This window comes from Ambystoma mexicanum, chromosome 7q, assembly GCF_040938575.1.
Source record: "Ambystoma mexicanum isolate Mex_15411 chromosome 7q, UKY_AmexF1_1, whole genome shotgun sequence".
Taxonomy (NCBI): domain Eukaryota; kingdom Metazoa; phylum Chordata; class Amphibia; order Caudata; family Ambystomatidae; genus Ambystoma; species Ambystoma mexicanum.
Window position 1 is genome coordinate 497,492,481 of NC_090941.1, and position 16,079 is coordinate 497,508,559.

General features: G+C 47.9%; 1 protein-coding gene across 5 annotated transcripts in view; it reads right to left on the bottom strand.

Moving 5' to 3' along the window:
• The window catches only part of FNDC3A (fibronectin type III domain containing 3A), a 3,436,199-nt gene that overhangs the window by 743,592 nt on the left and 2,676,528 nt on the right, over positions 1-16,079 (bottom strand). For all 5 annotated transcript variants that reach the window (XM_069639023.1, XM_069639022.1, XM_069639027.1 and 2 more), the window contains one exon: positions 6,271-6,384. In XM_069639023.1, the coding sequence (XP_069495124.1) occupies positions 6,271-6,384 (114 nt within the window). The remainder of the gene's footprint in view (positions 1-6,270; positions 6,385-16,079) is intronic.

The window sequence follows — 16,079 nt, forward strand, 5'->3', positions numbered from 1 at the left end:
GGTTGTCGGAAACATAGCTGACACTATCCCAGTTCAGCCCTTGTTGGACCAGCCCATTGTGGCACCTGAACCGGCACAGGATGACTCCCAGGCTGACTTCCAGGTCAGCAAGTCTAAGCCACGTGTGGCGGTGCAAGTTGGTGTCAGCAGGCCACGTGGATCTGGGGCAGCTATGTCATCTGCTGCTCCAAGTAGGCAGGGTGGGGAGGCTGCAGGGGCAGCTGCAGCTCGATCCACCCCAGCTCTGAGTCTCCCAGCCAGGACAGTGTCAGTCCCGGTCCATCAAACCGACGTTGCCCCTGCCAACATCACCCTGCAGGCAATGCCTGCACCAAGACCTTTTGTCATTGTGCATTCGCACACTCCTAGTACCCAGTCCACCGGCACTTCTGCCCCTACTCACCAGAGCGGCGTGAGCCACTCAGGATCTGCACCACCTTTGAAAAAGAGGAAGAAGGGTGCTCTGGCACTACAGGCTGAGACCCCAGACATGGCTACACACTCCGGCACGTCAAGGAAGCCTAGCTTTAATGACGCTGAACTTGATGCACTAGTGGCCTATGTGTCGACACATAGCCGCGAAATGGTGGTGACTGCAGGGTGCAAGACCACACCTGGTCAACGTAAGGCACACTGGCAGACCATCGCGGACATCATTAGTGCCCTTGGATTTGTGAGGCGCTCAGCTGATGATTGCTACAAGCGCTGGAATGACCTGAAAAGCAGAGCAAAGAACAAACTGGCCTCAAATCATGCTTCTACTCTGGTGACTGGCGGTGGGTCTCCACAAGAGGACAACCAACTCACTGAACATGAGTCTGTTGCTGGAACCTTTTCGTCACAGAGGAACAGATCCAAGGCGTGGGAGACCTACCAGATTACGACGCATTGTCCGGTGAGTGCCCATGCATGTGTGTGTAATCCATGTGTATGTTATGTGGGTTACGGGTTCCGATTGAGTGCCAGGTGAGGGTGTGTGCACCTGAGTGGTATGGGTCACCCATGTGCATTCCTCCAAAACATTCACTGGCCTTGTATTTGGGTATGACAGTATCCCTTCTGCCCACAGTAGCCATTTAGCGCCACATTACTGCAGTTGCCCTTGAACTGTCATCTTGCAACAACATTGTTCAGAATTTTTCAGTGTTCATTCAGGCTGATTGTTTCAATTCTCCCACTTTTGCAACACATTTTTCAGCCCTATTGTCACATATATGACATGCTTCTGTCATTGATTACACCCCACATTGGCCCACATTTGTTACCTTGTTATGTGAATGATTAGACCAATCAGGCTGATTGAGTATTGGCCTGTTCGCATTGATTTTCGGTGCCTGTTTGTATGTGGTACATGATAGTTGTTTCCTGTGAAGTTTAATTGACCAATCATTGATGTGTACATCTGCCTGCAATCACTGTATTCTTGTACACTGGATGTGTTGCAGTGAGTGGCACATGCGTATTTTGTCACACTATGTAGCATTTTTCAGCTCATCATGGCCATCTCACATGGATGGCTGACAGTACTCATTCACTAACATATGGCTGTACTTGTCAAATGTACCATGGCTATGCTACATGCCATCTGTGTGCTGGCATATGTCATGTATGTGTATTGGACATGCCACTCAGAGGCTAATGTGTGATGCCAGTGCTACCCAGCATGCAGCAAATGTGTTGCTTTTCCATCTTGGTGTCATCAGTGTCTGCTTTTTGCCTCCCCTTCCAACTCAGTGACAGTGCATGCATGCCAGGGTTATAGTCATGTGGGACATGTGTAAATCATGTACTGGATCTCTGGCTTGTCAGGCCTATGTGTGTGCTATGGTGCTAATGCCTGTTTCCATTTTTTGTCTTTCATGTTTTTGCAGGTGATGACGCACTTGATGCTGTTGAGGTTGAGGAGATGGTGCAGACCCAGGAGGAATCTCAGGCATGACCCGGCACCAGTGGGGGACGTGGTGTGGTGGTGGGTGAAAACCCAATCTTACTGCAGACCATACTGTCCAGGGGTGTCTCTGGATGCACCTTCCCAGACTTCTATTCAGGTGCTGAATCGGATGATGAGACTTATGTGCCGTCGCAGGTGAGTGTTTCTGGTAGGGATTCTTTTCTGTCCAACCCACCTGCACCAGGTTAGAACCCTCTTTGGGGATGTCAGTGTTGGTAAGTCCGCCTGTGGCGGTTACGGATGCAGGGTCACGCTCCACAACATCTGATCCTTTTCCTGGGCCAGCAGATCAGAGGGGGAATGCAGTCCTGCAGCCTCAGGCAATGCCAGCACAGCAAGGTGCAGATCGCCTTGCCCCGAACATGTGTGGTGCCCGCCGACGCGGTGGCCGTCCGCCACCAGGCAATACTGTATGGGAAAACTCCATGTACGGTATGGCAACCCAACAGGCAGCATCAGTTGAAATGATGGCTCAGGCAATGGAGAGGGTGGCCACTTCCATTATCCCCCCTGAAAGGCAGATGGAGCAACAACAGCAGGCAACAGACTCCATTTGCCAATCACACAGGGAAGACATGTTGGCGTCCAACAGGGACCGACTGGCGGCACTGGAGACTCTGTGGGAAGCCATTTCTATAGAGTCACAGGGCCGCAGGGAAGCCCTGAGGGTAGAACTCCATAACCTCAGGGAGACTCTTGTTGAACTTGAGGCTTCCACAAATTTGAGGACAGACCAGCAGCTGGAGCGGCTCACACGTTCGCTCTCAGCTGAGCTGCAGGCAACTCGGGAGGAGATCCGGGCATCACGGGAGGCCATGCGTGCAGAAATGCAGGCAACCCGTCAGGTGCTGCATGGGGATCTCCGTACTATCATCCTCCAGAACGAGACATTCCACACCCGCATGCTTGCTGCCATGGAGGACCATACCAGCGCTTTGCGTGGGCTGCCTCCCATAGCACCACCACCTCCTGATGCACCAGCAGAGGGTGATGAGCGACAGAAGCACTTCTCCCACAGTAGCGTAGCCGTTCAGGCCATGAGCCCATGGAGGTGTTTTTTTCCGCAACATCCACACAGGTGGGTGTTGGTGTGCACCCTGTCCTCGGACCTCCTGGATGCCCGCCCCCCCTTGCCCCCACATGGCCATTTTAGATTTTTCTTTTTTTTCTACAGTGTGTTGCCTTGTGTGCCTCCCATGGGCATCCACTGTGTATTCCGGCTGGGCACATGCAGGCTTGTGCTGTTTTTGGGTTAGATGCTTGGGTTCCTGACACACACACACCCCTCCTGCTTCCCGTTTCCATGGGCTTGCAAAGGGTGTGATCAAGTGACAGTGACTTACACAGTGACATTGGGCTCCCATGAACTGTGTGGGCAGTCTGTAGTCATAACTGTGTGGACATCCCTAGTGGGGTTTGTTTTTGTATTGAACATTGCATGGTGTATTGATATGTGCTTGTGCATCCATATCTTCCTCCTTATCTGCAGGTACCTTCTTCATGTCTTCACAAGGCCGTCTCCTTTGCAGATGCAGTTCATGTTGTATGCAGTACACTGACACATTTGCCTGACAGCAACACTCTGGAGTTGGAAGGGGTCGATGTGCTGGCTTATTGAGGTTGTATGACTTACATTACTTTGAGTTTGTACTGTCATATTTTGGCAATGTTTCATCCTGTGTTGCTGTATTGTGTTGCTGGTAAGTATTTGGTCATGTGTGCTGTTTGTTATTGATTACTGGGAGCATGTTGTCTGTGGCCTGTTTCCATTTGGGACAGTGCACTTCGTTACACTTGTGTCATGTGTTGTGCATTCCTTTGTTTGCTTTCACATTGCAGGACATGCCATGGTGTGTTGGGTGGCGGAGATGGGGAGAGGTTGGGTGACATGGCGCTATTTTCATGTTGTATTTTGCAAAGGGGTAGTCATTCATGCAGCATAAATGTGTGCCTTTTTGTGACACAGCATTGGTTGTCTTTCGGTAGGTAGGGATGCACACAATGTAACACTTCCAGGTGACCAATCTCAGGCTGGTATGGTTGTGACAGTTGACTGTCCCTTATGTCATCATCATTGATTGTCAGCTGGTATGTGCCGGGGCTGTGTGCACTCCACAGGGGTGTGATTTTAGGTGAAGTAATTAGCCACCAGCTGCGTGCGGGCTGCCTCACCACGTGCCCTTTCCCCTCCCATGCGCAGCGGCCGTGCTTGTGGTTGGGGATGTGGGGGCACCACCATGTCCACCGGCAGGCCACGGCGTGTTGCAACATTGTGCAGGACACATGCTGCCACTATGATCCTGCACACTACTGGGGGCGCGTATAGCAGCTGCCCACCAGAGCGGTCAAGGGAGCGAAAGCGTGACTTGACCGCTGCGAATGTGCACTCCACTATGCCCTAGGTTGCAATATGGGCTGTGTTGTATCTTACCTCGGGTAGTGTGGTGGGGTTCTGAATTTGCGTCATCATGTGGGTGCTCAGAGAGTAGGTACTGTCCCCTGGGGAGGTGATGATTGGTATCATTAGTGGGGTTGTGACATTACTCAGTATCTGACATGCATGCATGTGCAGGGGGCATTTATACTCACCAAGCAGCCATGTATCGCCATGCCGCCCAGCTTGTAGGTCCCGGTTTAGGGTTGACATTCTGTAAATGAAACTGTCATGGGTGGACCATGGATAGTTGGCATATACTGAGGTGATGATTCCCTTGGCATCACATACTACCTGCACGTTGATGGAATGCCAGTGCTTGCGGTTTCTGTAGATGTGCTCAGTTGCCCTGTGGGGACGCAGAGCCACATGGGTGCAGTCAATGGCACCTAGCACTTTGGGGAAGTGTGCCACCCCGTAAAAATCCTGGACGACAGCCTGCCTTTCTGCAGGTGTTCTGGGCAGGTATATGTGCCTGCGGACTGATGGGCGTGCAGTCATGATGGCCAACACCTGGTGCAGGCAGCGTGACTGCGTGGCCTGTGACACCCCCCCCCCCCACTATGGCACTTGTCCGCTGAAATGAACCAGTGGCCAAGAAGTGCAGTACATTGAGCAACTTTTTTAAGGGCTCAGTGCTTGGGAGCACAGGGTGGGTGATGTGATTCTCCCACTCACTCACCAGGTCGAGTATTATGTGAGGTGGAAACCTGTACCTCCCATACACCTGGCCAACAAGCATCCCAAAAAGCCTGGTTCTGGGTGTAAAAATTCTGGCCCTGACGATCCTCCTCCTCCTCCTCCTCCTCCTGCGGTATCCCACGACCACTGCTGCAAGGAACGGTATATTCATTTTAGCGTCTGAGCTTGTTTGTTGTTTGCGCACACTTTTATGCTGCGCGGGTCCACGTACGCCTGTTTCCTGCTGGCGTATGTGTTTCCGGATTAGCGTGTCTTTTTTGGCGCAAGTGCTGTCCCCGTTCGATTCCATGAATACGTGTTGTAGGCACGCGTGTGGGCGTTCCGCGCATTTGCCTCCTGTACCTCCCCCGTGACGCCCACATTTTCACGTGTTGTTCCCCATTCTGCATGTTACGCCCTGTGTTACGCCTACTTTTGTTGTGTGCGCTGCGCTAGGTGTGCTTTCGCTGTGTGCATAGCACACGCTGTTTGAAGACGTGTGCGCCAGCGTGCGCCACAAAGAATTTTAGCTCACCTCCATGGATTTAAACGCGCACGGACTTCCATGAATCGCAGTGCGTGGGTTTCGCTGCAATTTTCGCACTTGCTTCAATTTGCACGCTTTCGATCGCTTGCGCAGAAATTTTCAGCGCACATTAATTCCATGAATCGGCCTGTAAGTAGTTATTCTTCGTTAAAAAGTATCCTTTACTTTTATAGAAAATAAATTCAGTTGAAGGGACATTACAGCTGCAGTGCAAGCCAACCATTGATCAGCCACAGCCATGTATTGCTCATAAGATCACACATTAAATCACAGATGACAAGTCTCGAACCACACTTCATGAAGATCAAAAACTAAGGAAACACAGTACTAGTCCAGCAGAATTAGTTTGAGCTGTACTTTTGTTTTGAGGGTCAACACAAAGCAAACTCCAAACGTACGCTAAAGGTTACTTTAAAGAGGCTATTTTTCAAGCCAATTAGCTCACAATGGGCTGCCACGAGCAGTGCATGGCAGTGGCTGAGTTACGGTTGCTTTCGGAACCCTAAATGTCAAGTATCAGAAGTTTTTTATTTTTGCTGTAGCATTCTTTCCGCTTAAAGTTTTTTCAGTAAATACAGACACACACACACAGACACCTGTTGTGTTCATATTTACAAAGGTGCATTTCAGAACAAAGTAGAATAATCAAGTTTCTACCTCCCAATGAACTAAAGCACATGTTGCAGATCGACATGTTACTTGTGGAGCTCCACACTGATCTGGACATCCAGGAGCTGTGGTAATTTCACATTTGTCTGAGTATTGTCCAAACTGGAAAAAAACATACAAAAATATATTAATAGCTATTATTTTTTTTTGTTTTTGGTGTGAAAGACTTAACATTTTCAGGAAATGTTTTAAATCAAATTGCAATGTTGTATAACCCCCAACTAGCATGCAAAAGGCCCAAATTACAAGCTATTGTTCACATTAAATGCTAAGAGATTTCAATATTTCTGGTACTAACAGAAAAGCAGATTAGTATATTTGAGAAAGTACTTCGCTCTTAATCTTTACACAAGATTTGAGATGTGTTACTGTACGTGTGTTACACTTGTAGCATGCACGTAGATGAAGGTGATGGTTGTTCGCTAAGGTCCCTCGAATATACGAGAAACCCCAAAGGAAATTTGCAGTATTGATGCCTGGATTCGGTTCCATGTGTTAAAATCGTGGCAAAAATGAGCGGGGACCCAAAATATCGTGGCAAAAAGGCTGTGGTTTTGCCACCGCAGTCCATGTAATGGATGCCGGGGACATCCCCTTACCCCCTTACCCATTATACCATTTAAGGGGAGCGGAGGACATCCCCGCTCCTCTTAAATGGTGTAATGGGGTACACCTTTAACGGGTCAAACCACAGCATTTTTGCCACCATTTTTTGTACAGGTGACATTTTTGCCGCAATTTTATCACTGCATACCCTGGATTCTGTTGCCTTACATAATGAAGACATTTCCCACAGAAAGATTATATGCATTACTTAAAGTGTGAACTAATTAACTATTACTAACTCGTATAGAAGTAATGATGCACTAGTTAGTCCTATGTACAGTGCTATATAAAAAGGTATTCACTGCAGTGACTAATATAATCCTAGTCCATAGTCCCCTTTCCTCTTTATTGTGTGGGGCGTGCCTGCACAGGGACAGAGCCAGAACCCTTTTTTCTCATCAAAAAGCACATTTCCCCTTTAAATTTAAGGCGGGCAGAGGCGTGGCTGTGGCCGTGACCACGCTTTAGCTAGCCCGCACTCTGGTGCCTCACCTCAATCCCCATTTTTCGGATCAGGCCGAAGGCGTCAGCCTAAACTAGGTACTAATAGGGGGAGGATGGTGGGTCGTATGGAGGAAAGGGGACTATGGACTAGGAGCACATCGGTCACTATGGTGAGTAATTTTTCATTACTCCTACGTCCCGACCCCTTTCCTCTATACTGCATGGTCGATAACAACAGATTTAGCCCTGTAGGAGGAGGAATGGCCAACCTTCATTGAACAAATAAATTCCTCAAAACTGACTGGCCGAAGGCCGCATGAGATTTGGCAGTCACGTTTTAACAATAATGATTGCAAAATGCCAAAGGTGAATCCCAAGTAGCCGCCTTGTTTATAACATCCCAGGGAATTTGTGTCTGAAAAGTCACAGCAGAAGCCTTTGCTCTGACTGCATGAGTGAATATTTGAAGGACACAGGTTATTCTGTAGCCTGTAGGATTCTGTAATAGTAGACACTATCCATCTACCTATTGTTGCGCTGCATGCCTGAGTCCCAGGGGACGTTCTCCCAACAGTAACCAGATGTTAGGGAGAATTCTCATTCTATGGCTAATTTCCCTTACCTAGTGAGTCCCTCAGCAACTTTGCTGGATTGCTGGAATTTATGTTTTCCACCTGGTAAGAGTGTGAGCTTTTCCCCCACTCTTACCTGTGATTTGCCATATGTATTTCAACTGTTTTTGTGATTGTGGACTCTGGAGTACACCACTTCAGTAGCCCCACTCATTGTGTGTTACACAGCACCTTCAGTGCAGTGACACAGGGTTATCTCTTAGACTTCCCACCAACTCAATTTTTCTGGGGCTGCCTACTGTCCCCCAGAAAAGGGTAAAGTTGCCATAAACTTTACATAGTCACTTGTACCATGGATCCAGTACACCCTATCTTATATGGAGTATTGGAGAGGGTTAATTCTTAGCCCTTTTTATCTGTGCCTCTTGGAGCATTGTTTCGCTCCCTTGACATTAAGACTTGGCTGGTGGCAGTGGTATCTACCCTAATTTTCCTAACGCGATTATATTACATAACGTGGTAACATTTTAGGCTATTTCTGTAGCCTCGAACGTTAAACCCGCTTGCCCAAATACTTTTTATTTTGGCTCCGGTTGGGTTTAATCGCCATTTCTTTTTGTTAATATCCTTCTTGGGTCTTTCTTTGCCACGGCAAACCAGGTTTGCCTCCTTTGTTCGCTGAGCTTTGGCAAGGTTCTGGGTGTCTAGGTGGGCTGAATGTGAGGGTGGGGTGTAGTCACCCCCTGCAGAGGGTCTCCTTGGAGACCCAAATCGCACTTTGTGTTGATTGGCTGATGTGGTTGTCCGGGCTGGACAACCCCCCTGCTGTGTGAATGGGGGATTTTGGCATAAAAGGCAGCACTCTTGGGCTAGAAGGCAGAGTCGCCACTTGAACTTCAAAGAACCGAAGAGAAGCGGAGAAGAAGACGGCTGCTGCAACACTGAGTCCTGATGAAGCCCTGCTGCAGTCCTGAGCCATCTTCCCTTCAAAGACAAGAGAAGATCCAGTCCGGAGTCTTCTTCCCTTGAGCCTGGTGGGATCAACCAGCTCACCCTTTCTTCAGTCAGAGAATCCTCTCCTGGGTCGAAATCACTGCTGTGCTGTAGTGGTCCGGATAGCCATCAGAAGAGCCCTCTCCTGATTTAAAGGAGCGCACCTTTTATTAATCGTTGTCTTTTTTGCTGCTACTGGCCTCATCACTGGGTAGTGCAGATCGCTCCAGATGTCGTCCTTCTTGTCCCCACGACTGAAGCCGCAGGAACTGTGAGTCTGCAGGAACTACCAGGAACAACTGCCGTGGCACCAGCTTTTCTCCAACGGAATAAGGTACTGTGCACATTTGGTTGTTCTCTCCGTCTGACCATCCGGAATCGGGGGAACCCTTTTCCTCCTCGAAGATTTGTTCCTTCTTCCTTCCCTCTTATAACTTTTCCTTCCATCTGACAATATCTAAGTACTCTTGGCATCTCGAATCTCGAACTCTTCAACGTGTGATCCTCGCCAACTGAGCATCTGCTCCATTGACACTGCTGCAGGCCTATTAACTTTAATCTGTATCTTTGAACAAGTCCTCAGATTCCCTTGCCTTGACACAAGTATTGCCTGTGATTTTATCCACTTTTCCCTTGTTTGAAATTCTAAAGTACAAAGAGTGTTTTAACTTTGTGAGCATTCCTATTCACGTGTACGCATTAGTATCACAACACCGGTCTGTCAAATCCTAATGTACTTACCTTGAATTTGCAGGATCAAGTGGAATTGGTTGTGTGTAGTGTATTTTAGGTGTGGTTTTGAATTTATAGAAGTGAAGTGTTTTGTGAACAGATGGTTTAAAATAAATGTACTTATATTTTTTACCTGAAACCTTGAGTCAGTGTTTGCTTGAGTCACAGTAATTGTGGTCATTTTTGTAATCTCTACTACTGCTCATTTATTCTTGAGATAAGTCTGGCTGCTCCGCTACTGCTACCACTTTAATAGTGTAGTATAGGCTTGTACCAAAGGTGAACTTGTATTGCCACTTGTAGTCTTAATCGTGTTTAGTGGTCCCTAAGGGCACTGCACAGGATTCTGCCTAACACCAGTAAAGAGTACTATTTAAGGAATGGCTTTATTCTGCTGAGATAGAACTTAAGCGTTCTTCGTAAATCCAAACAGTGTAGTGCTTTCCCTGCATCCAATTTAGGATTAGGGGAGAAAGTCGGCACAATAATCTCCTCATTTATATGAAATGCTGAAACTTTTTTGGGCAAGAATTTTGTATGAGTTCCAAGAACTACTTTGTGAAACACGGTATAGGGCTCTGAGGCCATCTGTGCCTGAATTTCACTGGTCTTGTTTGCCGATGTCAGTCCCACTGACAATACCGCTGTAAGTGCCACCCACTTTATATCTGTGGAGGCCACAGGCCAAACGGCTTATGAACTAAAATCGCTAGGGCCACATTAAGGTCCCAAACCAGATGAGGTAGTTTGATGGGAAGGTATAGCCTTGCTAAACCCTGCAAATGTCGTTTGACTACCAGATTAGAAGTTGAGAAGGACATTGTTTCTAAATTCTTGACTGTGCCAAGTGAAAAAGACAGCACCTGGTGCAGGGAGCACCTTACCACATCCAGGTTGTTGTCTTTCGGCCCAAAAGCAAAAACGTGATCACTTACTCGTGTTGGTGCCTGGTCAAATCCTTTCTTGCTTTTTGGATTATCTCCAGATGCCCAAGGATTAATTCGTCAGGAACCAAGCTGCTAGTGCTTGCGCTTTTGTGCTGGCTGTACCACTGCTCCTCCTTGCTGCATGAGCAGGTGATGGCCTGTTGTCCACAGAGGAACTGGATCGTGACTGGCTGGGTGGATCAAATCCGAGTACCACATCCTGCAAAAGCCACCGAGATATCACCAGGATCACAATGCATCCTGTTGAATTCCTAAATTTGCACAGTACTTTCTGTATTACGGGGGCTGGGGGAACGCAAAACACTGCAGGTTGTTTATTGAGATGTAGAACGCGTTCCTCAGAGATTCCCTGCCTGCCCCCATCCACAAAGCAAAGTGATACCTTTTGAGTTGTCCTTTATGGCAAAGGGATCAACCCCAGGTGACTTCAGGATTTAATAAGTAGGAACAAGACTTCCGGAGGTAGTTCCCATTGGCAATTCCCCACACCTAGCCTACTCAGCCTGTCTGTCTCTGAGTTGTTTTCACCCAGGAGGTGTACCACTATCAGGCGAATGTTGTGGCTTAAAACCCAGTCCCAATATTTGTATAGCCAGAATGCATAGGGGCTGGGACTTCGTCCCTTCATGCTTGTTTACGTAGAAAATGGACATGGAGCGGTCTGTTCTGATCAGGGCTGCCTTTTGTCTTATGAGAGGTAGGATGGCTTTGAGTGCCAGTCCTATACAGTTGAGTTCTAGGAAGTGTGAGTGTGTAACCATAATCCATGGACAGAAAAGCTGTCCAGAGTGGCATTCCGAGCCCCTTAACGAAGAGTCCTTTGTGAAAATTACCGAGAGCTTGAGTTGGACCAACTGAGTGCCTCTCGTCAAGTGTTCTTCCATGTCCCACCACCTTAGAGCATGGCTCAACTCCTGTGGTATGGGGATCCTGTCTGATTCCTTTTCCTGATCCCATGAGTTTGATAGATGCAGCTGCAAACTCCTCATTCTGGCACAAGGCACTGCAAAAGTACATTTGTCATGAGCCCCAGTATATGCTGGTATCAGCGTCCGCCTGTTGAAGTAATGACAGTTGGCCTTATGAATGTCTTTGACTCTTTCCGGAGTCGTACAAATCTTCTGTCTTAACGTGCGCCATCTGATTCCCAGGAAAATGAAAGACTGGGAGAGGATCAGATTCGACTTTTTTCAGGTTGATTGAGAATCCCAAATCGAAGAGCATGTCCGTCTAAGTCTGCGCTGTCTCCTGTCCTAAGACCCTTCTGGAGAGCTGGCCCTGACAAGCCAGTTGGCTAAGTAAAGAGACGTGGTGACCCTTTGCTGCTGCCACTACGTTTATGTTTTTCATGAAAATACGAGCCGCTGAATTTAATGGCAGGAATTTGTACTGACGTGAAGCCCTATCACTGTGAATCTCAAAAATGTTCCGTGTGGTTGCCATATGGGAACGTGTAGGTATGCATCCTTTAGGTCACGTTAGCACATCCAGGGCCTCATTATGACCCAGGCGCTAATGGGTTAACAGCGCCGTAAAAGGCTGCGGCGCTGTTAACCTATTAGCGCCTAATTACGAGGTCCCTTTGCGGGACCCGACCTTAACGGCTGGTGTAGACCAGCCGTTAAAGTAGGGACCCGCAAAGGGACCTTGGTGCTAATTACGGTGCCGCAATTTGCGGCACCGTACTTGGCGCCTTTCCCATTCCCATTGAGCCCTATGGGGCAAAAATGGGAATGGGGAAGGGCCATGGAGGAAGGGGGAATTACCGCCCCGCCAACCTTGTAATGGGGTGGTACTTCCCCCTTTTTCCATGGTGGAGTCGGTAACTTACTGGCATGGGCCATGGTGCTAATAGCACCATGGTCTTCCGCCAGGGTCGTAATGAGGCCCCCAGTCTACATCGCAGAGGGCATTCACTGGTGTCAACATATTGAACTTTTCACAGGGGATGAAAAGGCTGAGGAAAAATAGGTCCAACATTACTCTCAGGACAGCCTGTTCCTCTTCTTTATGGCAAAGATCCTGGAGTACAATCCATTCCCCTGTAGGAGGACAGTACTTGCTCTACCGCTTGATTATGTATAAGACAAGTCATCTCTGGCAACAGTGCTGGTGAGCCTATATGGAAGAGGGGAGGTGATGAAGGAGGATGTGGTGGGAGTCGTAAACCCGTGGAAACTATGGATAGAATCCACGCGTCTTTGAAGGTGTCACGCCAGTGTTGATTGTGGAGGGCTAGTCTGTACCCAACCGGGTTGCAGTGGACCCAGATGCCGCCATCTTTGCTTCTTGGCCTCAGAGGCTGGTGCACAGGAGGGGGATGAAAGAAATCCCTTAGAAGCTGTGCACTGCTGTTTGTGCCTGTGGACACAGAGACCTGTCGCTGCCTGGCCCTCCAGTCCTGGAAGCCTCTAAAACCTCTGAATGACTTAGCCTTTGGTCCGTCCTACTATGAGCCTGCCCAGAACTCTTATGTGTAGGTTTACCTAAAATTGCTTAGGATTTGGTAGTCTGAGAGTTGGACTTCTTTTTGGTAACATCGGTAGATGAATGGAACGAATCTGCTCCTTCAAAAGGAAAATCCAGTATGTGATCCTGCACGTCTGCATTAAAGCATGCAGGGTGCATCTACGCTGTGCAATGCATGTCTGTTCGAAATCATACCCCTCTGCTTGCAGTATCAAAGTGTGCCACCAAAGACTTAAAGAGGTCCTGGGCTATAACCTTCACTTCTGATAGCCCTGCATTGAGAAGGCAGCTTGCCTGTGAGTAGGGTGAACTGGAAAATAATGATATTTCCCTTGTCAATTTCTGGTTGGCGGCCGCTAGTACCGTGTCCACATTGGCCTGCCGTAGATGTAGTGTGGAGTTAAGGCAAACCTTTTTACCGAAAACATCCAATACCTTGTCCTCCTTTGACAGGAGGGATGCTGCGGAAGACCCTGATGATGATGCAGCCGAAAATGGTTTAGCCTACATAAACACCACTGCTACAACAGATGAGTGAGGCTGTGGGTGATTTGATATCAAGATATTCTCCCATGTCACTTGCTGGTACTAAGCATCCAACATTTTGTTAATGGGTTGCGTGAAGTGAGGTTTGAGCCAACCTTTTTTTGCTAGAGTTGCCACATCCTTCTGCAGTGGGATAACAGATTTATTGGAAGCCCTCAAAGTTAGGATCTCTGTCAAGACTCCTCTCTCTGGCTGTTCCTGCTGTGGTGGAGGGGCACCCAGAAACTCAGCAAGGCCCTCCATCCTGTTATGGAATGACCTAGAAGATGCTGACATGCCCATGTCTTCTTCCTCATCTGTGTCCACCTGCTTTTCGACTTCAATAGATTGCTGATCATCCCATGGTGTAGAGCCTTCTGGGGAAATGTCTTGGCTGAAATTACGCTATATCAACTGACAACGTCTGATCTGCTGGCACTGTAGTCAGAGTGCGAGGTGCAGGTAGCGGGGCCGCTAGGCTAGGGGCCATAGATATCTGCGCCAGAGGGAGAGTGGGGGTTCCTGTGGGGGTTCCTGTTAGGGAGAATTCTCATTTTATGCTAATTTCCCTCACCTAGTGAGTCAGTCCCCCAGCAGCTTTATTTTTTCACTTGGTAAGAGTTTTTAGAGTTTATTTTTTCAGTTGGTAAGAGTGTGAGCTTTTCCCCCACTCTTACCCATGTTTTGCCATGTGTCTTTTACCTGTTTCTATGATTGTGGACTCTGAAGTACACCACCTCAGTAGTCCCCTTCTTTTGTGTGTTACACAGCACCTTCAGTGCAGTGACACAGGGTTGTCTTTTAGACTTCCCACCGACTCCATTTCTGGGGCTGAATACAGTCCCCCAGAAAAGGGTAAAGTTGCCATTAACTTTACTTATTCAATTTACCACAGATCCAGTACACCCCATCTTCCATGGAGTACTGGAAAAGGGTTACTTTATATCCCTTTTGTATCTGTACCTCCTAGAGCATTGTTTCGCTCTTTTAACATTTAGACTTGGCTGGTGGCAGTGGTATCTACCCTAACTTTTCTACCGCGATTATACTATATAAACGTAGTATTCTTTTAGGCTATTATATTAGCCTCAAACTTAAACCCGCTTGACCAAATACTTTTTCTTTTGGCACCGGTCGGGTTTATTTACCATTTCTTTTTTGTTAAAGTCCTTCTTGTGTTTTACTTTGCGCGGCAAACCAGGTTTGCCTTCTTTGTTCACCGTCTTTTGGCAGAAGCCCTCCTCCATGTGCCTGGGTGTCCAGGTTGGCTGAATGTGACGGAGGGGTGTAGTCACCCCGTGCACAGGGTATCCTAGGAAACCCAAGTCGCACTTTGCCATGATTGGCTGAGGTGGTTGTCTGGGCAAGACAACCCCCCTGCTGCGTGAATGACAGCCAGGCTGGCTGTGTGAATGGGGGATTTCTGCATAAAAGGCAGGTCGCCACTGGAACTACAAGGAACCGAAGAGAAGCTGAGAAGAAGACGGCTGCTGCAACTACCCCGTCCCAGTGAAGCCCTGCTGCAGGTCCAAGCTATCTACCCTTCGACGACCAGAGAAGATCCAGTCTGGAGTCTTCTTCCCTTGAGCTTGGTGGGGATAACCAGCTCATCTTCCACAGCCAGAGGATCCTCTTCTTGTTTGAAATCGCTGCACACTGCTGTAGTGGTCCGGATAGCCATCTGAAGAGCCACTCCTGTTTTTAAGGAGCACCTCTTTTATTCATCGTCGCTGCTGCCGGCTTCATGCCTGGGTGGTGCAGACCCCTCCAGACATCTTCCTTCACCTCGAAGCTCCAGGAACCATGGGTCTGCAGGAAACCAACAGGAAGAACTGCCAGGGCACCAGCTTCTCCATTGAATAAGGTACTGTGTTCTGCTTGAGGAATTAGCGTGAATCCCTTTTCTTCATCTTCAAGGCTTGCCCTTGTCTTCCCTCCTTCTTATAACTTTTGCTTCTTCTGTTGACAATATCTAAGTACTCCTGGCAATGTTGAATCTCGAACTGTCCGACTGTGTGATCCTCGACAACAAGAACCCGGTTCCACTTGACACTGGCTCTGGCCTATTGACTCTTGAATTTCTGTCTATGAGTGTTCTCTGATTCTGTCTGCCTTGACAAAAGTATTGCCTGTGATTTTTGCCCCCACCTCTCTCTGGTTAACCCAGGTGCTAAGTGTGTTTTTGCCCCGGTAACAATTCTTGCTGCGGATACGCATTTCTTTAGTAAGACCGAATTGTCATTACTGTCAAAAAGTGATCCCGGTAACGTCTTTTGTTTTATAACACCGGTCCTTTGAAACACAGGGTACTTACCTTGAGTTAGAGTGTACCAAAGTGAATTGGTTGGTTGTAGTATATTTTACGTGTGGTTTTGAATTAATAGAAGTGTTGTGTTTATAACAAATGGTTTAAAAAATGAATGTACTTATATTTTTTCTACCCGAAACCTTGAGTCAGTGTTTGCTTCAGTCACAGTAATTGTGGTCCCTTCGTGTAATCTCTGCTACT